Below are 24,024 nucleotides of genomic sequence, written 5' to 3'. Positions count from 1 at the left end.
CCCAGTGTGGCATTCTGCTATGGCAGCCTGAATGCAGCAGGACATGGTGTTATGGAATCTTGCTGCTCCGGTTGAACCTAGCAGAATGAAGAGTCTGCTGCACCCATCCTGGCTCAGGGCCCTGTCGACAGCCTCCTGAAGCCAACTACTAAGTCATCACATTAGTCTGCCTGCAGTAAACGCACTAAGTTCCCTGGAAATCAGAGTTCCCACGAAAGCCTAGAAAAGTATTCTGAAAAATGACAGCCAGTTATTTCTCTGAAACCCTTGGCCTTATGAATTTGCTGTCTTACGAATTTGCAGGGAGGGTACACCTTCCTTTCCCACCCCTACCACTTTGCAAGTATCAGATTGAGCATCATATTTTCAGGAAAGTCACTGCCTCGTCTGCCTACCCTTTGACCTTCATGGAACTGGCAAAAGTGGCGCTGTCTACTCTCCCAGGGGATGCAAAGGTACAAGGCCAGGCCAAGCATAGTGTTTTAAGAATGCAGCTGGATCGCTGCGCAGCTAGAAGAGAGCCGGACTCTAGACTCCCACATCAGCGAAAACGCACAGAACCGAAAGGCAGCTGGATAAACGCAAGGCAGCCGAACACCATTTTTCTTCATTTAACCAGTGGACTATGTCATCGGATCCTAAGATCCAGTGACACTTGGCTTAAATGTTGCATTGGTGTGCATAGGTTTAGACGGTAGTGAAATGCAGCGTTCAGCATCTGAGCAGACCATTTTCTAAAACCAGTAATGTTCATCGATCCAGCCCTTCCAGTCTACAGTATCTGCCAGCTATCTTAAAAGTCAACAGAGTTGCAAACTTTCTAACTTTTCTGGCTGCAGGTGGCATGTGGCTGAGCGACTCAGTCTTCTTAATGGCCAAGTCAATGGTCCATGGCTCCAGCCACCTCTGAGAGCGTTTCCTTTCCCAGTGGTGGAAGTGTGGCTGTGTAACTACAAAGCCTTCACTACAGCCTCAACTCAGCTTTCGAATTTAGCTCTTTTGTGTCCAGTGTCTCCCTGATGGACATGCTTATTGTTACCAAAATCTCCCCTGAGAACACCAGTGTTGCTGAGATACTTTTACTTTATTAAAGTCTAAGTCTGTTTTCTGTTGCCTGGGTCAGGCCCAAGCTCCTGCATGGCATGAAAATGAAGACATGCACAGCCTGGAGCAGCAAGAGCTCTTTCTTCTCTTCCATTTGATGTCCCCCTCAGGCTGATATTCTGTCTCTCTTCCCTTCTTTCCCAGTCAACCCCTACAGGCCCTGGGACACTTCTCCGCCCACTGGAAAGGCAACTCCCACAGATGGAATCCGCTTTTCTCCCCAGCTCTGCTGAGCTCTTCATCAGACATTTTAAGCAGCTGTGTCACATGACACGGTACGGGGAGCCCCACACCAGCCTTCCAGGCCAGCTGGTTACTCCTAGGCCTCCTTGACTGGTACTAATGCACCATGCCCCTCACAAGCACCCGTGCCAGGAGACCACGAACTTCACCTCGATTGACAGCCTTCCTTCCTATGCTCCAACTATTCCTTTTGAGGGAGATTACTGAATATAATAAGCACATAATATGTACATGTGCATGTATATATATTTGTGCGTGTATATGTCTTGAGATACATATGTCACTAAAATAATTGCTCGCAGATATTTAATTTCAAACTTCCATTTCCCCCTTCACTACCTTCTGGGCCCAATCTCCCCAAACAAAGCAGACTGTAATAAAACGTGTATAATTACTTCTTCTGCAGTGTCTTCTGTGGCCGGTTCAGCATCCACGTTGAGATCCTCCTCTGTGGTCTGGTAACAAAGACAGATGTTAAAGATGGTTAGCATTGCCATGTGTTTGTAGATGGCCTCATACAGGTTTCCAATATGAAAAAGTACTAACTAAATATCCCCCATGAGTTCTCTAGGACATGGAAACTGTATCACCGTCCCTTCCCACCTGAATTTATGTGCAACTGTATGATGCTTCATGCCCAAGATGGATCCTTTATACAACAGGTGGTAAGTAAGGCAAGGAGTGTTCAGACTAAACTCTAACTCAAACGACTAAATCAATGAAGTGAGTGTGACTTACAGCACAATCTAAAGGAGGACAAGGTGAATCTAAAGGACAAGGTGATTCTTGCCAGTGGAGAAGGTGTGGATTTTCATGAAGCTAAAAAACGAACGGAGCTGATGTGGAAGCACAGAGCAGCAGTGAAGGCCTGTGTGACCACTCCCATGAGAATGGAACCAAATCAGTCCGGAGTGAGTGCTGGCAGAATGGATTCCAGCATAGCAATGAGGCCCAGCTCATAAAACATAAAGCAAGTGTTTCTGTGGTTTAAGCAGTTCCATCTGGGTCTGAGTCTTTGGTTTCTACTTAACTTGGGGCCAACTGCTTAACCTGGGCTTCGGAGACACGGCAGTGCGTCTACCTAGACATGTGGGGAGAGCTCCGTGGAGGAACACCAGCCAGCCATCAGCACGGGCTGTTATGCAGTAGACACTCAAAGTGAACTGCTGTCATTATTACTATTTCTAGTTTCATCTTCTCACCAAGTAGCCAGGAGATAATCATCTCTATCCAAGCTTGACTATGAATCTTCAAAGAATCATGTTTGATCTGCATTGTTTAAAAATGGAGTTTTCTCTTTCTCAATCTAATGTATTATGACATCCCAGAGAGAAAAAAATCATGCTTATTCCTCCAAGAGAACACAAATAAAATGGGTCAGCCATACCTTGTGGACTGGCTTATGGACTTGCCTTACTCATCATTTCTCCCATTTTCTTGTCTTTCCCCCAAAGCATGCCCTTGGCTGCTGTAACCCCACTGAAAGCAATGATTGAAAAGTCCTGCGTTTGAGACATGCCTTCAACTTGCCAGAACATAATTCATGAAATACTACATATTTCTTTTTCATGCTAGATTCTGCAGGGGTTTTCTGGAGGTTCTGGCTCTTAATTAGTATGTCTCCTTGTCAACACACTCATTTATGGGTAAGTTATATCATCTGAAATATCTCAGAACAACGCAGAGAACCACAAAGACTTCCCCTGGACAGTCAGATGAATCTCCCCTGGTCTACAATTTTTATAAACTGTATGCAGTGTTCTCTAGTACAATGGACCTCAGACCCAATTCAGTTCAGGTCTCTCAGACTACAGCTGGGAAAACAGGCCAGAAAGGATAGCAACTCGAAAAGGTGGTTAGAGCAAAACATGAATCCAGGAATGCTGATTCTTGTCCCTGGAAATCCAATCATCAGCCGTGTCACATTTGCATAACAGCAAGGAACTAAAGCACTAAAATCTAAACTAAATCACTAAAAAATAAGCACTACAATCTCTTAGCAGATTTTCTGATGAGAAAAGCATGCAGACTCCTCCTGCAAGGGTTTTAGGGCATTTAATTTGGAGTTCAGAGGCCAGATATGCTCCATATAGCTGTGCCACATTTCCTGATATGTGAGTTATTTTGATACCATACAACATAAAACATGGACAAAACTAGAGAGTAAAATCAGCCTCTGAATTCCAAAACACAGAGGATTTTGTGGATTTGGAAATTTCCTCAGAAACTTGAAGTACCTCAGGGTTAATATTTAAGCTTTCATTTTTCTAGAGAAAGAACTCTGGTTTTCTGGGTTCCAAGTAAATAGGAATTTAACACTGTCCATACTCCACCAGTTATGCTCTCCTGAAAAAATTTAGCTAAGAAGCCTGAAAAAAATTTATTTTGCTTCAGGGGCTATTTAATGTATCCAATTTTCCTCAAAACTGTTACCATCTGCCCTCTCCTGGGGCTGGCAAGGCAGGGCAGGCTATCAGTCAACTCAGCTCCAAATTCTTGCCACTTGCAAGTGCATTCTAGGCTCATGGCATAGTTTTCAAATCATGTGAATCTATTCATTGCCGATCCATTTATGAGCAATTTGAGAAATACGGGAAACATGAGCTGCTCCTCATGGCTTTGGTCACTGGAAATAATGTGAAGACCAGGGTCCCACCTGGAATTGTAAAGCCCCTGTCCCCTCTCTCCCATCCTTTCTGAGCCCAGGGCGGAATCCTCCCTCTGAATGAACCCTTCATTCATGAGGGCTGAGCACCTTCCAGCTTCAGCACAAGCAAATGTGCTGACGATGACCAGACAGGGCTATAGGAAGCACTAGAAAATGAGAAAAGAACTTCTAGCTAATCACTTGCTCATTCACTAATTCGATATTTAGAAAAATTGAATCTCTCAGAAAAAATAGACTTGAAATGGCAACCGCAGTAAGGGACTGGATCTTTCCAAGGCATTGTCCTCAACACCAAGAACAACCCCATGTACAAACAGAGGAATCAGTAACAGTAAGAAGCCCTGGTGTCGTCCTTCTCCCACCTCAGGTACTGTCCATAAGCAGCAGTATGTATCTGGGCTGTTCCATCTAAAACAAATGGCCTTTAATGTCTGTGCTATGCCCAACAATCTCTCTTAAACATCAACACATATGTCAAGCATTATTTAGTTTGCCTTTCCAAGGCAAGTATTCAACATGAAGCATTAAGTAAATTCTCTTCTAAAACAGAATCTCCCATTCAATTTAAAGTTATGTTAGGTGACTACCTCAAGACATACATACAAAAATAAACAAAATTTAAAATAGCATTGAATTTATAAATACAGTGCTGGGAGTAGGAGATAAGCAAAAATTAAATTGGATTTTGAGGTTTGGTGAGTGATGAAAAGTCAACCATGTTTAAATGCCATTTGAGTTGCTATAAACACAGAGCAGGTATATCTAATAATTTAGTAGATGTTAATAAATTTGGGGAACTTTCTCTTCTAGGAAAATGTATGTTGACCATCTCCAATTCAAATGGAGCAAATCAGATTCCGTGGAGCAGAGGTTTGCATGTCCCCAGGGAAGCATGGAGTGAAAAACTCTCAGCAGTGATTCCTGCACACCCACCAGCCCTGGGATGGGCAAGGAACACTTGGATTTCATTATCTTTTCTATTTATGTTTAATCACACTTCTTTATCTGACCATTCATCCTTTTAAGGTTGCATTATCTTTTCTCGTTTAAGATCACATTATCTTTATGCTCTCTGTTCCTTGATTCATCATTGATTTTTGCCTTCTGGTTTCATCTTTCACTGTAGCAAATGGAAGGCTTCTAATTTAAAGCCACTTGTTGAAGGAAAATCAAACTGATGCAGATTAGTTTGGAAACGGGAATACTTAAGACTTACACAGACTTTAAGAAGCATCCTGAAGTTTCCCTAAGGGCAACAATTTGTTTCTTGCACTCATTATCATTTATGTATTTACACCACACACAATGCCGTGTGTGTGTGTGTGTACACTCGCAATGTTTATCCATGTGCATACACAACGCAACATATACATCCACACACACTGGACACCCAACTCTCTGACCCATCACAGTCACCTAACAAACATGCGCTGATTATAGTAAATGAGCAATGCATTGGCTGCGGAGATCGGATTCTTGAGAATGCTGTGAAAAGTGCGTTCCTTCCTGCACTCACCTCTATTTCCATAGGCTCCACCTCGATTTTTTTCCATAGTTCCAGCAACTGTGCGATCGGCATTTTTAAACTTTCCTTTTCTGCTGGTCAAGTATTGATAGTAAGAAAGGAAATAAATAGAGGCTCGGACTGGCACAGGGGGATGGCCAGAAGGGATGTCAGAAGCCAAGGGACGCAGAGGCTGGCGGGTGGCGGCGATGGAGAGGACAGATCCGGCTCCCAGAGGAGGTCGTGAGTGCGGGCCCGCAGCTGCCCGGGAGGAGGGACCCGGGGGGCTGCAATATGGCTGCCCGGGTGCCCGTCCCCTCCCTGCCAAGCCAGGGCTCTGGGGAGCTGCTGCCGCTTCCCGCTCAGGCTGGGGCGAGGAAAGGAGGGGACGGCGCTGCGGCTTCAGAATCTGTACTGCGACTTTGGCAGAGTAAACGCTGCACTTGCAGCTTCGAATTGGATTTCCTGCCTCTCCCCCCTCCCTTCCCTGACCATGCTCTTCCCTCCTCCCCTCACTATTTTACCTTAATTGGCTCTAAATGAGGGTGAAAGTTGAGTCTGAGGATGCTGCTGCCATAGAAACTGCATAGCAACCAAGGGCTGGGGAAGCGGGGAGCGGGGCGGGTGCGGCAGGTCTGTCCCCCCACCCCCAGCACACCCCTCCCCACCTCCCCAGCCTGCCGCACCTCCCGGGAGACCCACACCGCCACCTCCCGCCGCAGAACGGGACGGACAGGGACAGGGACGGAGGAGGGGACGAGGGGAGGGCCCCAGGCAGCACAGCTTCCTGCGGGGCGTACAGGAGACTCCGGCACCCCTGGACGCGCTGCTGACTGAGCTGCCAGCGACTGCCTCCCCCGAGGGCTGGGACAGCACCTCAGGAGAAGAGGGACGAAGAAGGACGACAGACAGATAGCTGGGAAGAGGCGAGGGCTGCCCGTGGGGTCCGCTGGGCCCTACCCAGCCCTGCCCAGAACTGCCCGAGACAGCACTCAGGCCTCTGCGGGCCAGAATGAAAGGCACGTGGGCCGCTCGGGCTCCCAGTGGCAGGGCCTGAGGGACAAAAACATTAATTCAAACGTGTATCCTGCCCCTCAGCAACTTCAGGTCTCCACCTCGTCCTATTTCACAGGTGACAAAGTCCTGAGGCTCAGGGAAGGAACCCGGAAGACACAGCCAGGCGCCGCAGGAGAGCGAGGCCTCCTGAGCCACGGCTCCTTGGAAGAGGAACCGGGGAAAATTACCCTCCCTGTTTCCCTTTTTTTGAGGGATCGAGTGGGGGGATCTCTCTTGCCTCCCTCCTTACTCCCCCTTCTGTCCTGGGTAATTAAAAATGCCTGCGGGTGAAAGACGTATTCATTTCTCCAGTCGTCCGAGTGCTAATCCAGAAGCATTTTGGTTCCCTCTTTTGGGAAAGGGTGTTAAAGTTAACACACTGTAATGCTGCTTTGGGAGTAAGTGTATTCATTTCTATAGCAAATTCCTTTATCTTTGAGAAAAATATATTTTTAAAAATGGCTTGGCCGGGCGCGGTGGCTCAAGCCTGTAATCCCAGCACTTTGGGAGGCCGAGACGGGCGGATCACGAGGTCAGGAGATCGAGACCATCCTGGCTAACACGGTGAAACCCCGTCTCTACTAAAAAATACAAAAAACTAGCCGGGCGAGGTGGCGGGCGCCTGTAGTCCCAGCTACTCGGGAGGCTGAGGCAGGAGAACGGGTGTGAACCCGGGAGGCCGAGCTTGCAGTGAGCTGAGATCTGGCCACTGCACTCCAGCCTAGGCGACAGAGCGGGACTCCGTCTCAAAAAAAAAAAAAAAAAAAAAAAAAAAGGCTTAATGTTCTCCAAAAGTATCAATCTCTTTTTCTTCTTCATCTTTATACCATCACTAAGAAATTGAAATCACTGGAAAAAAAGAAAAGCCCAAATCCCAGATGCTTTGTATCTCATAGCAAAGTAGAGTCCAAAGTTAACAGAGGGGTTCCATACTTGGTGTTGATTTATGATAGTCACAGTCACTTTATCTTTCTACAAAATGAGGCCAGAAGGACCTTTCAAATCAACTGCATTCCGAGTTTTAAAAATAGTAATGTTGTTCATTTTCAAATTGGAGATTCTGTGATCGGCAGAGCAGAGTGAAGGTTTTCTTGTGTTAACAATCATAAAGTGATTTTTTTACATGCTGTAAAAGGTCACAGATTAAAAACAGACAAGGCCAGGGTGGTGGCTCATGCCTGTAATCCCAGCACTTTGGGAGGCCAAGGCGGGTGGATCAGCTGAGGTCAGGAGTTCGAGACCAGCCTGGACAACACAGTGAAACCCTGTCTCTACTAAAAATACAAAACTTAGCTAGGCGTGGTATCACATGCCTGTAATCCCAGCACTTTGGGAGGCCAAGGCGGGCAGATCACCTGAGGTGGGAGTTCGAGACCAGCCTGGCCAACACAGTGAAACCCCATCTCTACTAAAAATATAAAAGTTAGCCAGGCATGGTATCACATGCCTGTAATCCCAGCTACTAGGGAGGCTGAGGCAGGGGAATTGCTTCAACTCAGGGGGCGGAGGTTGCAGTGAGCGGAGATCGTGCCACTGCACTCCAGCCTGGGCAACAGCACGAGACTCTGTCTCAAAAAAAAAAGAAAGAGAAAAGAAAACAAAGGGTTTTTGGTTTTTCTGTAATAAAGCTAGGAGAATCACTCATAAAAGTACTGAAGAGAATTCAAGAATTTTTAATCTGACGGAGTGAAAATGTGGACTCCTGAAGGCAATGGAAAAGAAATAAACTCAGATTCTTTACTGTGTATTTACAAAGCCTCCAGCTTCTGGAAGTTTCCACAAGTGCTCTGATGTGGAAGGAGGAAATAAAGGTCCTTTATCTGAAGGAGGAAAAGACTTTTGGATGGGCTTTCTTGTGATTGGCCATATGTCCTAGGAAACCTGAGGGAAGCCCAGCTCTTGGGAGGCCGTGGGTGAACAGCCTGCCAGCCAGAGTCCCTGGCAAAAAAGAGTTCATTTTAAGGGGTATCTTAGGAATTGCTGAAAATGTGGTTCATAATTTAGCATGGTGTTTTTTTTTTTTAAACTATGCAAATATGACACTAATCTACAGACTGCACATTATTTGGGCATCTCACAGGCAAGCAGAGAAGCCTGGAGAGATGAAGCGATCACCAGGGAGCGAGACGAGAGTTCACGTGGCCAGGGCTCTGGGCTCTGGGCTAGAATTCCCACACTTACTCCCTGCACTGCTGCCTTGTAAAACACCTTCGGGGTGCTCCCAAAGCAGAAACCTCCCGGATGGGTTCCTTTCCATCAACTTTTTACATGCAAGGTACCCCCGGGGCTGCTGCCCACCAAGATGCAGTACCAGGTGTGCCGGACATTGGGGAAGGGGACCTGGAAACAGCCAGAAAATAAAACAAAATAAAATGCAACAAACTAAAATCTTCAAAAGGTGATATTGATCTGGGACAACAGCCCCACTTACAAAGTTTGTGTTGGGAAAGGTAAACAATTAGAGATAAGAATAATTTTTCTGAAAGGAAATAATAATTACATTTAAATACCGAAGAAGATTAAAAAAAAAAAACAAGGAAATTAGATGTGTTGGAATTAAAATGTTCAACTAAATCCCAAGAAAACTTGAACATTTTTTTTTTTGAGACAGGGTATCACTTTGTCACTCAGACTGTAGTGTAGTGTCACGATCTCAGCTCACTGCATTCTCGACTTCCTGGTCTCAAGAGATCCACCCAGTCTCCCAAGTAGCTGGGACTACAGGCACGTACCACCACACCACTATTTTTTTTTTTTTTTTTTTTTTTTTTCTGTAGAGACAGGGTTTTGCCATGTTGCCCAGGCTGGTCTGGAACTCTTGAACTCAGGCAATCTGCCTGCTTTGGCTTCCCAAAGTGCTGGGATTACAGGCTTGAGTCATTCTGCCCGGCCTGAACAACATATTCAACAGAACACCACCTGAAAAAAACTATTTCTGAGAAACTCACCTCCAAAGCACCAATTTCCAAGAAAAACGTTGAAGCAGCGTTGATGAAAATGGGTCGTTAATGAATCAAACTCTGCAAAATAAAGCAATGGGAAGTATTTTAAGAGTCCCAAGTCACAGTCATTGTGAAATGAGATGGATGAGCTGGCATGAAACTCACTGAAACCCAGTCCCAAGTGAAAATTACTCTCTTGCTCCAATGAAGGAAGAGCATTCCTCTGTGTTCATTGCCTCTTCAATCCTAAAGTGTCTCTTTTCTCTTAGAAAGGAAAGATGGAGGGAGAAGGGGAGGGAAGGAGGGATGGAGAGAGCTTATTCATTCCACGGATTTCTGACAACCAGAGAAAAGCTGAATCAGGAATCTGGTCTTTGTCCTGCTTCTGCTACTAATAGCCATCTCCTATAGCTCAGTTTCCCACAGAGAGGGCTGCCACGACCTGACTCACAGAATACACAGCAACAAAATGTGTTTCGTGATCTGAGAGAAAAGGCCCAAAGAAATCCCAGTTTTCTGATGGACAGACATGCTTGACCTCCACACCGAATCCAACAGACATTTTTTAAAGACCCAAATGTTTTATTCTGGGCTGTTCCATTTTGCAATGTTGTACATTTTGAAATGTATGAAAGATTTAGTAAAAATGAAAATAGTATCCAGATGCAGTGGCTCACACCTGTAATCTCAGCACTTTGTGAGGCTGAGGCAGGAGGATCACCTAAGCCCAGGAGTTTGAAACCAGCCTCGGCAACACAGTGAGACCCTGTCTCTACTAAGAATACATTTTTTAAAAAATAGCCAGGCATGGTGGCACGTGCCTGTAGTCCTGACTACTCGGGAGGCTGAGATGAGAGGATGGTTTGAGGCTGCAGTGAGCCACAACTGTGCCACTGTGCCACTGCTATCCAGCCTGGGTGACGGAGCAAGACTCTGTCTCAAAAAAAAACAAGAGTTACTAATTTCCAATGACATAGTCACCAGCTTTGGTATTTTCACTCTCCAGAGTTTCACAAAATTCTCCAAAAAACTGAAAACCAAATTTATTTAAATTTCAACAAAAATGCATGTTACCCATTGTCATGGGCTGGGCCGTGTCCCTCCACCTCCCAAATTCCTATGTTGAGGCCCTAACTCCAAGTACCTCCAAATGTGACCTTGCATGGAAGCAGGGTCCCTGCAGATGTAACTGGTTAAGGTGAGGTCACACTGGAGTGGAGTGGACTTTATATGATCTCATAAAATGGGGAGACTTGGACACAGACACGCACACAGGAGAACAGCGCTGGGAAGCTGGAGCTCTGCTGCCATGAGCTGAGGAACTGGGAGCTTTCCCAGAAGCTGAGAAAGAGCCTGCACAGACCCCTTCCCGACACCTTCAGAGGCTTCCTGACCCTGCTGACACCTTGACCTCAGACTTTGGGCCTATCAGAACGGGGAGGAATCATTTTCCATTGTTTCGGCCACTCAGCTGGTGATACTTTGTTATGGCAGCACAGAAGCCAACTAACACACCAGCTGGGGATGAGGCGAGCACACAACAGCAAATCCAATAGCCCCCTAAGGCCACAGCTCTGTGGTGACCAGAACCCGAACTCCAGGAGAAACCCAGTGCACAGAGATCTTCATTGACACCTTTTCTCCACAGGGGCCAGCCAGGGCAAGAGGGACATCATTTCAGCTGCAAATGGCTTAGCTTCCAAGGTGTACAGAGGCTCACTTTATACACTGGCAGCCAGCAGCTTGGTCCCGAAAGGCATTAAGGTGCCTGGGGCCCAGGCCAGCCCCCTTGGCAGGACGCCCTCAAAGCCTCATTTCCAGCACAGCAGCGTCATGACACTCAGAACCGTAACAGCAGCTTGTTTTCAAAAGAAATTATTCACAAGGAAGAAAAAAAGGCTGAGTACAGAGTAAACAGCTCTATTATGAAAAATAAATTAGAAGCTGGGAGAACATTTTAAAATAGGAGCTATGGCTTTGCAGTCTTCCCAACTAAGCTTTTCATCTCACTGGTAGGAAAAGTCATTGTGACCTGGACTGCCCAGATTCTAGGGACGCCCAAGTCTTCCTACATGTTGTGAAGGCTTCCCACCTTTAGAGTATAAACGCAACACCAGGCAAATGCTCATTGGTTTCAGTTGCATGAATTTCATACTTAAGAAAGTGCAGGCGCCGGGCACGGTGGCTCAAGCCTGTAATCCCAGCACTTTGGGAGGCCGAGACGGGCGGATCACGAGGTCAGCAGATCGAGACCAGCCTGGCTAACACGGTGAAACCCCGTCTCTACTAAAAATACAAAAAACTAGCCAGGCGAGGTGGCGGGCGCCTGTAGTCCCAGCTATTTGGGAGGCTGAGACAGGAGAATGGCGTAAACCTGGGAGGCAGAGCTTGTAGTGAGCTGAGATCCGGCCACTGCACTCCAGCCTGGGTGACAGAGCGAGACTCTGTCTCAAAAAAAAAAAAAAAAAAAAAAAAAAGAAAGTGCAGGCCAGGCGTGGTGGCTCACGCCTGTAATCCCAGCAGTTTGGGAGGCCGAGGTGGGCAAATCACGAGGTGAAGAGATCGAGACCATCCTGGCCAACATGGCAAAACCCCGTCTCTACTGAAAATACAATAATTAGTTGGGCATGGTGGCGGGCGCCTGTAATCCCAGGGAGGCAGAGGCAGGAGAATCGCTTGAACCCGGGAGCCAGAGATTGAAGTGAACCGAGATAGCGCCACTGCACTCCAGCCTGGCAACAGAGTGAGATTCCGTCTCAAAAATAAAGAATAAAAGAAAATGCATACACATACATACAAGCACACACAAAATTCAGAGAGAAGTGAAAATGCTGAAACAGCTGCATTTCCTTCTCAAGTCACCCATCTTATTTGTCCACACATAACATTATCCAAGAGTTGGCACAATCTTATTTAAAAAGCAACCTAGTGCGAACCAGCCCTCCTGGTTGGGAGTCCCTCTGGCTTGCTGGTCCTGCAGAAACAGTAAGACCAAAGTTGCACTCTTCACTGACTTGCCATACTATGCAGTAACTGTCAATAAGCAATTCTTAGGGATTTATTTAATTTAGCCTCAAGCCAGACATATTGGTTCTAAAATTTCAGTTTTCATAAGCCTAATCATATAAAAAGTCAAGGAATGACTTGACTTTTTATATGTCAAGTCATATTGCAGCCAGCATCTGGAAGATCGGGCACACGCCATTTCCCCCACGCCATACGTCACCTGAAAGATCTTGGTATCATATATACCACCGGAATTCATGTGAGCAAAGATGGCCTTTGTAATGGTTGATATTGTCAACTTGATAGAAGGATGCAAAATATTGATCCTAGGTGTATGTGTGAGGATGTTGCCAAAGGAGATGAACATTAGAGTCAGTGGGCTGGGAAAGGCAGACCCACCCTTAATCTGGGTGGGCACCACGTAATCAGCTGCCAACATGGCTAAAATATAAAGCAGGCAGAAAAACATGAGCAGACTAGACTGGCCTAGCCTCCCAGCCTCCATCTTTCTCATGTGCTGGATGCTTCCTGCCCTGGAACATTGGATTCCAAGTTCTTCAGTTTTGGAACTCGGACTGGCTCTCCTAGCTCCTCAGCCTGCAGATGGTGGGACTTTGTGATTGGGTGAGTTAATACCTAATAAACACTCTCTCTCTCTCTCTCTCTCTCTCTCTCTCTCTCTATATATATATATATATATATATGTATATAAATAAAAATATATATTTTTTAAACAGGCTGGGATTACAGGCGTGAGCCACCGTGCCCAAGCCTACATGTCCTTAAGTATGAGATTCATGCAACTAAAACTGATAAGCATTTGCCTAATGTTGTGTTTATACTCTAGAGGTGAGAAGCCTTCACAACATACAGGGAGACTTGGGGGTGTCCCGAATAATATATGTATATTCCATTAGTTCTGTCCCTCTAGAGAATCCTGACTTCAAGGAAGATTTTTAAAGCAAAACAAATATATTTCAAGACTTAAAATTATGTTGTATTGAACCAACTCAAGTACTTTTGAAAACAAAAGCATATATATTAGCATCTGTGATCTGAATATGGAAAATGCCTTTATAAAAACCGGTGTGAAGTCTATGGAAGCTGTAGAGACAGAACAACTGGCTTCGAGAAATGAAGGGTGGTGTGAAGCAGCCCGCAGCAGTAGCATGCAGGTTTGACTGATGTGCTTGTTGCATTATAACAACGGGCAACATCAGTTACCTGGTTAAGAATGGACAACAGCAAGAAACAAGTACATACAAATGACTAAAGAGTGGAAACAGTGACTGTAAGAGGATGGCTCTGTGTTTACCGGACTTGGGGAGGGAACTGGAACAACTCCTCTTGAAGGTTGGTATTAGGAGTTGAAAAGTAAACATAGGCACGAATGGGACTTGACAAATTCTCAAAACTACAGTAGCTGCTGTCGTAAAATATAAATTATCAGTAAAAACAGTATGTATAGGAATCTTCTGATTAATCTGTGGAACCAATTATCCACTCCCGGTGGAAGCAGCTGAAGTATAGTCAACTACTTCAGGTAGTTGAAGGTTACAGTTAAGAATGAAAACTAGGCCGGAGGCAGTGGCTCATACCTGTAATCCCAACACTTTGGGAGGCCGAGGCAAGCGAATCACCTGAGGTCAGGAGTTCGAGACCAACCTGGCCAACATGGTGAAACCCAGTCTCCAGTAAAATACAAAAATCAGCCAGGCATGGTGGCGGGCGCCTGTAATCCCAGCTACTTGGGAAGCTTAGGCAGGAGAATCGCTTGAACCTGGGAGGCAGAGGTTGCTGTGAGCCGAGGCAACAAGAGCAAAACTCCGGCTCAAAGAACAAAAAAAATAAGGAATAGCTATAGTGGCATAAAATTCTCTTTAATAAAAGGCAAAGTTTGAGATATGGTGTGCCACCTGATGCCACCACTGAACTAGGCTTCTGAGGAGAAGAATGGAAGACAGGAGACTTCCAATGTGAAATGTTGTTTCCAATTGCAAGAATATGTCCAAACTACAGGCCCTGAAAGCCCTGCTTTGGTCCTTCTGCTGGCACAGGCTGGCTTTTTTCATGCTCTTGACTTCAATTTCTACATTTTTTTTTTTAAATTCATGCTTGCTTACCTTGTCAGGAAAATGTAAGAATAAAATGGACTAGCCAACATTGGCACACAGCTGTGCACGAGAACTCGTTTTTTTCCGTAAGTATTTAGCTTAAGGAATGACTAGAACAGTAAAAATTACCTGAATAACTGTTTCTGCCTCCGTTTCTGAGATGTGGAAAGAATTATAAAAGCAAAGTCATGGAAGGAAATACTTAGGATAATAAACCAACAAAACTAAAAGACTGCCACTAACAACAAACCCAGTATTTTATCTTCACCTGTCCTGTTTGATCTCAAAGAGGACATTAAAATTCCTTCTATGAAGAGGTGAGTCAGAAAGCACAGGTGTGGAAGATCAGGTCACCACAGAAGCAGACAGAGCCAGAGAGGTCCTCTGGGGGCTGGACGCCAGGCATTGGTACGGCAATGAGGAAGGGCCGTCTGAAAGACCAGCCTGGCCAGAATCACACTAACTGTGAACTAAACAACAGGCTGCACCCAGTTAGAGGGCGGAGGGTGCCCTGTGGTGTGCTTATGTTTCTCAACATAAAGCGGAGCATTGATAAACCCCAAGAGAACAAACTGTGCTGTGCTAACCAGGCTGTGCAGGGCTGAACGCACATTAGGTGCTTGATAAATGACAACTGATTTGTTGCTGAGGGAATTTTTTAAAGAATCAGCAAAATGATGTGGATATCTGTGTGTGTTTATACATCTGTGTAAGGTTAACCCATTAATTTCCTGGAAAAAAAATTAAATTACAGAATTTTCCAGTCCTCACTAGCCCCTTTTGACTGAGTTCTTCAACCACCTAAGCGAAAAGAAAGTGTTGCAGTGGCCACCCCCCATGGGTGCATCTCGAGATGGAGAGGGCTCCTGTGCGTTCCTGATGTCTCAACAGGGCCAAACAGAGGGCTTGCTCCACATTCAGTCTTTAGACAAGTCTCTGCCAAACAAAGGAATGTTGGGGGCTTTGAAGGGTTGGAAGCCCCCCACACCCTGGGTAGAGGTAGGCCATAAACACAGTGGATAAGACCCAGCGGAACTGTCTTCCCAATACCAATGCAGTGATAATTCGTTTTGTCAAACTGTTATGGGGCAGAAGAGTGACTTTTTCTAGTTTTAAATGAAAATTCTACAAGATGAACACGGATTATATTAACAAGAACACTGGTAAAGAAATTTCATAGGACTTTTTTTGAGACAGAGTCTGGCTCTGTCTCCCAGGCTGGAATACAGTGGCAAGATCTTGGCTCACTGCAACCTCTGCCTCCCGGGTTCAAGCAATTCTCCTGCCTCAGCCTCCCGAGTAGCTGGGAGGTGCATGCCACCACACCTGGCTAATTTCTGTATTTTTAGTAGAGACAGGGTTTCACTGTGTTGGTCAGGCTGGCCTTGAACTCCTGACCTTATGATCCGCCCGCCTCGGCCTCCCCAAGTGCTGGGGTTACAGGTGTGAGCCACTGCGCGCCGCAGGACATTTTTTCAAATGTCTCTAACATTAGTACGTTATTTCTTGACAATAGTTCAGCCTAACCTTGAATTCTCATACTAATTTAGGGAATAAAGTATTTCTTGTAAGAATATCTTCCTTGTTAAAAAGGAACCTTTTTTTCCTAATACTTCCCCCACCCACCCCCTCACACTCCACAGAATTTAAGTGGATTGCACTTCTCTTGCTGAGGAAGTCTTGGGAAAAGCCCTTCCTGGTTCCCTACCAAGTCCCCAGGGCACCCCTCTCCACACCTTGGTGGGAGGCATGCAGCCTGCAGCAGAGTGGCCCCTGTACAAGCTCCTGGAACACCGTGGAGTGGGCGACAGTTCTGCGGCAGATGCTCACACCTCAGCAGAGGTCTCCCTTGCCTTCCACACGTCCCATTCACTCCTAACCTACTCCAAGCTTCCACGTAAGACTCCCCAGCCCGGGAGCAGGGCATGCACCAAGCAGCAGCTGGGCTGGAGGGAGCAGGTAAGCAGGAGCAGTGAGTGACCAGTGTGGGCCCTGTGCTCTGCGGCCATTGCATAGTTTTGGGTGGGAAACCTCTTAAGGTGCTCCAGGAGGCTAAGATGATCAAGATTCCTCTCAGGCTGAATTTGATTTAAAGAAATGAACAGTTCCTGTATACCTTCATTTATGGGCCGAGTGTCCTACCTACAAGGAAGCAAAAGGAGACACAATGGACAATGGCCGGGGGGTTGGCCTTGCCTTGAACATGAGGATGCGGTAGTGAAGCCTCGTGAGTTTCCTGGGTAATAAAAATACATGTGAACTGGGCAAGCCTGAACACCCTTGATAATGAGGGAAAGTTCCTTTTTGTAGTTCTTTTCAGCTCTTGTATCTGATTCTCAGCACACAGTATCCACAGTGGAACTAAAATGGGTGTGGTTCTTCAGGCCAGCCTCTCACCTCCTCCCTGGACCTGCTCCTGTAAGCAGGGCCCACCTGGAGCCCCACGCAGGAGCAGCAGCAGTCACGCTTTGTGCAGCATTTCTTTGCATCATGTGTTCTGAGAAACCTGGATTCCTTTCCTAGAAAAATACTGAAGTCTTGGCTATTTAAAACAAGCTAAATAGCCTTCTGATTTGTTTATTTCATCCAGCGTTTTTTTTTAAATCTGGCTTGATTTTCTTTAAAAACAGTCTTGTCTCGTGATGTGGATGTTTTTCTGCCCCACAGCTGATTACCGCCGCCTTTTAGATGGCACTGCTGTCAGCTGAGATACTTTCTCCTTCTGCTTCAGTAAAAATAGATGAATTCTGATTGGAGCTTGTGGAAGTTTCTCTGCATTGTCAGATGCTGATCCCCCATCAATATAAATCTTTGCCCTTCTTAATATTTTCTAATGAATTTTTGAAAAGCTAGAGGAAAAGGAAGTGCTATAAATATCCATGAATATATGTAATTTTTTGGATCTCTGGATCGTGTGCATTGCTTATCGGACAGAGCAGATTTGGGGACATGGCTGGAGTGAGATGGGATGCTCAGCCGGGCAGTCACCCCTCTCCTCTTGGGAGTGGGGCACAGTGCGGGGGTGGGTGGTCAGCTGAGTCTGGCCAGGACCATTTCCATGGAGGCCCATGTGACACATGTGAGCCCCAGGACTTGGGGGAATTCTGACATCCCCTCTTCTGTGTCAGCCTTTCCCCCTCCCCTCATGAGCACAAAGCCCCCAGACCTTGGGAGGCATGAATACAAACGTGCACTAGACCAGCATCGTGCCAGAGAGAAAGACCACTCACCTGAAACCAGATTCCTCCAGCACAAGCGGAGTGAGGGCCAAGAGACGTGGCTATGGAGGGCTCTCCCCACTGCCCAAATGGTGACTCATCCACCTCCTAAATTCCAGCCAAGGGAAGTAGGTCCATCCCTGATGCTCCTGAGACTGCCCAAGAAATGGTCAGAACTGCAGCCTCTTTCAGGCAACCCCTATCACGCCAGCCAGGTTTTTATCTGTAGATAACCCTATAGGTAAAGGAAATAGGTGGGCAAGGCTGCTTCTAGCAAGATAGCTCTTTTTCATGATGACTGACAAGCTAATCAAGCTAAAATTAGTAAAATAATGTCCATGGTTCCCTAGTATTTATAACTTTTGTACATTTTCATCTCATAGACCATTCATATGCCCAGGCTCCCTTACACCTGGACTGGACAAAACAGACAAAAATCTTTGCCTGGGTTCCAGGGAAGGGGAAGGAAGGGGAGGGAAAAGAAAAAAGTACTGGACAGTGTGTCCTGAGGCAGGCAGAGAAGGTGGATGGAGCATGTCGGGCAGGGGTGGGACCTTAGCTGGAGAGGCCAGGGAAGCTGAGATGATGCCAGCAAGGACTCCAGGTCGGGCAGGGGACTTGGTCATGGTGATGGGGAGAAGAGCAGTCCTGGCTGCAAGCACAAGTGTCCGAGGCATGGGAAGGGGACACCTGGCAGGTACAAGGAACAGCAGGGTGTGAACGTGGCTGGCAAACGGTGAGCAAAAGCCAAAGGAGCAGTAACCATAGGGAAGAAATGCCTGCAGGGAACATGCCATCTTGTAACCTAGCATCTTAAAAATGTTTATCTTTTAAAACACAGCATAGTAAAAATGTTTTCCAATGTTATAATAGTCCTCAAAATTACGTTTTTGTGTAAGATTCCATTGTATTGACCTATCTTAATGCATGGAATCATTCCTCATAGGGAAATATTTTTGTTTCAGTTAACATCTGTGCATAAGGCTTTTGCCCTATGCTTAGGACAAGCCCCCAAATGCTACCTTCCTTGATAAATGATTATGAGCATTTTTATACCTCATAAACACCCTAAAAATACTGTAAAGTATGCTTTAGTGTAGGGTCCTCTTACAAATAAGAAAAGTGAGCTTTGCTTCTGTGGGTGATTTTTTAAAAGTGACCTGAAAGATCTTCCCAACTCAAACATATTTTCCATTTTGATTTTTTATTATGAAAGCATATTTGGGAGTATTAAAGGATCGACTTACTGACCTAAATAAAGATATGCCACGTTTCTGGCTAGGAAAGCTGAAAAGTTTAAACATGTATATTCTACTAAAATTAATCTGAATTTAATTGTGGCTATCATCAAATCAAACTGATTTATGACTTAATAAGCAAAAGTTTAAAACAAGAATGTAAAGAACAGGAACAACACTTGCGCTGCCAGGTATAATATTTATAGAAACTTTAAAGGCACACAGATGAAAGTAGAGTGGGATCAGAACAAATACACATAAATCAACGGGAAAGCACAGTTCAATTCGTAACTAGGGTAAATATATACGGACTTAAAATATCTTAGAGTTTCTATGATTGTTGTGGGGGAAACTGGCCATTTGGAAAAAAATTAGTTTAAAATCTTACTTCCCAAATACATAAAAATTAGGGATAAACTCTATTGTAAAAAATGTGAAATCATAGCAAGAAAAATAGGTGAATATTTATCTGACTTGGTTGGAAAACATTTTAAGCATAAAAAGTGGAATAAATTTCAAAAAATTGATATGTCTACAAAAAATGTAGAGTGTAATTAATATTCCAAAGTAATGTAGAGGTTTGCAACAATCACTTTTTGATAACTTATGTAATATAAGATTTCAAGTAAGTAGACAAATATACATCTTCATCAATGTGAACATATTTATAAAATCATCGGTTTCCTTTTTCCTTAGAAACAAAAACCTACCTTTCTACCCATTTGGGAGGATGCAGTCTTTTTTTAAAACATGAAATCTAAGCATTATTCATATATTTTATTATGTGTCTGTGCCTTTTGATGTTTTCTACTACTTTTAATGAACCATCTGTCCAAAATTTATTTTCAAAATTGAGAAATCAGTAATTGGGTAAATTATAGACTTTTTTTATTGCATTATTGGTTGTGATTTAACTGTTGCCATCTGAGCTAAGTGCTGTGAGAAATGAGGAGGCAATTGCAGGCTAGCAAATAATGTTTCCAACAAATAGCTCAAGACAATCAGGTGAAAGGTAAGAGCAGTCCTGAAACCCATGGTGTTTTTGAGAAGCTAGAAATGTGCATTACTTTGTAGCCTTGGAGGAAATTTTCAGGAGTATAGAGAACACTCACACACAACTAGATTCAATTGAGTTAGAACAAGAGCAGACTACAACAAGACACTCACAAAATAAAAAGCCAAAAGGATAGGGAAGCCAGCAACCAGCATTTGAGCAGACGACTTGGAAGGCAAATGTAACCATGTGAATAAGGGGAAGGTGTTAAGTCCAGGTATGGGGAAGAGCACAGGGCTTGGAGTAAAATGACTAAAAACTCCACACCCTAGCTCCGCAATTTCATTAGCATGTGATCTGGGTGGGTGGCTTCCTTTCTCTGACCTTCCCTTTCCTCCACAGAAATAAGAATTATAATCAACAACAGCATCAACCACATCTAATACCACAGCCCCAGGTGATCAATGAACTTCCCTATTGCCAGGGCTGAGCTGGCAGAAGGAATGTTTCCCTCCTAAGCTACAAGCAGCACAGAAACCAAGGAATGACATAATAAACCCAGAGCCCAGAAAGGAAGGCATGCCAAACGCCTCCTGAAAGCTGCTGTGTCTCCGAAGCACAGGGAGCTAAGTGCATGAACACCTGGCATGAGTAGGGAAGAGTGGGCTCTATTGGGTCTAAAGAGCATTGTTCCCAGTTGCTGGTCTTCATGGCTTGCTGCCACCTCGTGAATGGGAACATCAACTGGGTATGGAGTGATGGAGATCCTTCACCTCTCTCAATCTCAACAAGTTGGTGCAGGGATCAAATATGCTTGTGAGGGTGTGGGGTGTTTGAATACCACAATTAACTATACAAATATTAATTTGTTCTATCATTGTTGGCAAATGATTACTCATCCATCAACTCTTACCTCAACATTTGCTTCTTCTGGAGGCTTTCCAGTATTTTTCCAAAGCCATCATGTACGGCTGTGCAGGTATTATGTTGCACAACTCTAGAGGGCTACAATGTCAGCGGTGCTCAGCACTGCACTGTGCACAGCCTACACAGTTGTATGCAGAGCCCTGACCCCCATGCAGAGATTTATGCGACATTTCTCTGAAATCCACACTGCGCTTTATGAGGGCCTCTAGCACAATTGCCTACATATATTATACTTAATGCAACATTTGTTCTCTGTTGCTTTACTCCCACCTGTTCACTCTTCTGGCCTAGAATACAGGATTTGAGAACAGAGACTTTTGTTTTTAAAATTTTTATCTCTAACACTTGCAGAGTACCTGGAAATTGGCTTAATATGAATTATTACATTATAATTCAGAGCTGCTTTTATTACAGAATGATCTGTCAACAAAGAGTCAAACTCCGTACAACAGTTGAAGAGATTTATTGAGAGCCAAATATGACTCAATGTTCTGTGACACAGCCCCAGGAGATGCTGAGAACATGTGCACAAGGTGGTCAGGATACAGCTTGGTTGTATACATTTTACGGAGACATAGGCATCAATCGATACACATACATTGGTTTGGTCCGGAAAGGTGGGACAACTTGAAGCAGGGGCCTCCAGGTCATAGGTGGATTCAAGAATTTTCTAATTGGCAATTGATTGAAAGGGTTAAGTCATTGTCTAAAGACCTAGAATCAACAGAAGGGAATGTCTGGGTTAAGATAAGTGGTTGTAGAGACCAAAATCCCCACTATGCAAACAGAATCAATAGAAGAGAATGTTTCTTATTAGATTTAGAAAGTCTGTTCTATCAGTCTTAAGGCCTCTGGTTTTAATGTTAATGCTGGTCATCTGTGCCTCAATTACAATGGGAGGCATACATAATGAGGCATGTCTAACCCTCACTTTCCCTCACGGCCTGAACTAGTTTTTCAGGTTAACTTTGGGAATGCCCTTTGTTGAGGGGAGGGTCCATCAGATGGTTCAGGTGCTTAGAATTTTATTTTTGGTTTACAGATCAAATGCCCTTTAAGGTAGGAGTGTATGCCAAGTGGTCACAATGTCTGTTCCCTTAACCACAAACAGCTTGTAAGTAAGAATGCCTAACCTCCTAGGAATGCAGCCCAAGTCTCAGCCTCATTTTTCCCAGCCCCTCTTCAAGATGGAGTTGCCCTGATTCAAATACCTTTGACAACAGGGCTAGATAGAGTAGGTCAGGCAAGAGATACGTAACTGGACCAAATGGTGTGGAAGATGGTAAGATGGGTTAACTAGGAAAGATTTCAGGATTGACCCAGCCAGCCTGGGGACAGCCTAGAAAGAACCAGAGCATTAACAAGAAAGATGAGAAGATAGTTTTACATTGGTTGAAAATACCAGTAAGGATCCTGTTAAGGATTAAATTACCTACAAAAATAATACAGTTCGGTTTCATCTCTAATAGACCAAAACTCCTGAAAGTAACAATCATTAACTAAGTACAAAATACAAAACAACTACCTGAAAGCTGTGAGTATACTAAGGCAGGCAGATCTGTAAGGGAGACAAAATTTAAAAGAAAGGAATATCACATTGTGAGTTTTTCATTATATAATTTTTAGTCATAGTCACAGTATGGCACAACTAAAACACAAGTTGAAAACCCATACCCAGAGACTTCTATTTCTGGCTGTGATGAAGGAAGACTGCTAGATTCATCCTCCTGCCTGAAACAAAAAGATATATAAAACAAATACATTTTCCAAAATACATAAGACAATGGATATGAGTCATATTTTTCTGTTTTTTTGCATAATTTTTTTTACTGGATGCTAGACATTTAAAATTTCAACACAGGACAGAAATCTTATCTGAGAAAAAGGGAACGGATAATGTAAGCCCTAATATTGTTCTATATCAATGTCTGCATGGTGTTTCTAGGTGACAGGGCAAGAAGTAGAGCCCAAACAGAGCCTGGTGGTCCCCCTGAATTGAGGTAACAGAGTTTGGGGTTCAGGGAGTCCAAAGCAGCTAGAATCTGTGGGATAAAAACCAAGGAGGATGGAGCTCCGGAAACAGGAAGAGAGGTGCCCTTGAAAATGTGACTGACAATGATCTGAGCATGTATATGAAGAAAATACAAAGGCAAGTGAAAGAATCATTGTAAAGGAGTAGGTGGTACAATCTCTGGAGCTTACACAGGGATGAGAATAGTTTCTGTTCTCACCAGCCAGAGTTAAAAGCCACCCAATACATACGGCATCAGTAGAATCTTCAAAAAAACATTGCCTTAGTAATATAAATAAATTAGCCCTAGACTAAGGCTGCCATGGAGCCCATGCTACAGAGCCTTACAGCAAGCTTTGAAGAGATTAAAATTGCAAGTAACTAAACTGCATCCCAAAGTTCTGCAATATTTAAAACAAAACTGAGCACACAAAAATGTAATATTTAAAATGTTCAGCACCCAATCAAAAATTATTAGGCATCCAAAGAAACAACTTCTTGTTGTTATGGATATGATCCATAACCAGGAGAAAAAAATCACTCAAAGAAACACTCAGAAATGAGAGATGACAGAATAGAAAATATAAATATATATATATGTTTAAAAAGCTTAAACATGAGCAGAAAAACCAAAACTATAAGAAATTTCTATATATGAAAATAAACTATTTGAAATGAAAAACACACTGAATGAAACTAAGTGCTGATTAGACACTGAAGAAGAAAACATCTATACATTTTGAAGACATAATGATAGAAACTATTCAAAATAAAAGGAGGGGAAAAGACTGAAAAAAATGAACAAAGCAACATGATCTCTGGGACGATATTAAGTGGTATGAGGCAGGAATAACTGGAGACCCAGAAGGAGGAAAAGGGGAGGCACAAGAAAATATTTAATAAAATTTGGCTAAAATTTTTTCAAGTTTGATAAAAAGCTGTAAATTCACAGATCTAAGAAGTCCAAACTACCACACATTTAAAAAAAAACTAGCACCT

General features: G+C 44.2%; 1 protein-coding gene and 1 long non-coding RNA gene across 3 annotated transcripts in view; both read right to left on the bottom strand.

The window, feature by feature from the left end:
- The window catches only part of RPS6KA2 (ribosomal protein S6 kinase A2), a 452,599-nt gene extending 446,346 nt beyond the window's left edge, over window positions 1-6,253 (bottom strand). The window contains exons 1-3 of one of the 2 annotated variants that reach the window (XM_015137669.3): window positions 6,044-6,253; window positions 5,532-5,611; window positions 1,743-1,802 (exon numbers count right to left, since the gene is read on the bottom strand). In XM_015137669.3, coding sequence (XP_014993155.1) covers window positions 1,743-1,802; window positions 5,532-5,594 — 123 coding nt within the window. In that variant the 5' untranslated portion in view covers window positions 5,595-5,611; window positions 6,044-6,253. Of the gene's footprint in view, window positions 1-1,742; window positions 1,803-5,531; window positions 5,978-6,043 lie in introns of those variants that run through there. The other variant, XM_077999204.1, reaches the window with a different exon arrangement.
- Window positions 6,254-21,500: 15,247 nt separating this feature from the next.
- Window positions 21,501-23,525, bottom strand: LOC144340638 (uncharacterized). Its single transcript, XR_013416882.1, has 3 exons — window positions 22,689-23,525; window positions 22,540-22,572; window positions 21,501-21,728 (listed from the first exon to the last, which is right to left on the bottom strand). It is a non-coding gene; the product is annotated as an uncharacterized LOC144340638 (long non-coding RNA).
- Between the last annotated feature and the right edge of the window lie 499 nt (window positions 23,526-24,024).

The sequence above is a fragment of the Macaca mulatta genome, chromosome 4 (assembly GCF_049350105.2).
Source record: "Macaca mulatta isolate MMU2019108-1 chromosome 4, T2T-MMU8v2.0, whole genome shotgun sequence".
Lineage (NCBI taxonomy): Eukaryota > Metazoa > Chordata > Mammalia > Primates > Cercopithecidae > Macaca > Macaca mulatta.
This window is presented reverse-complemented; position numbering and strand designations above follow the sequence as displayed.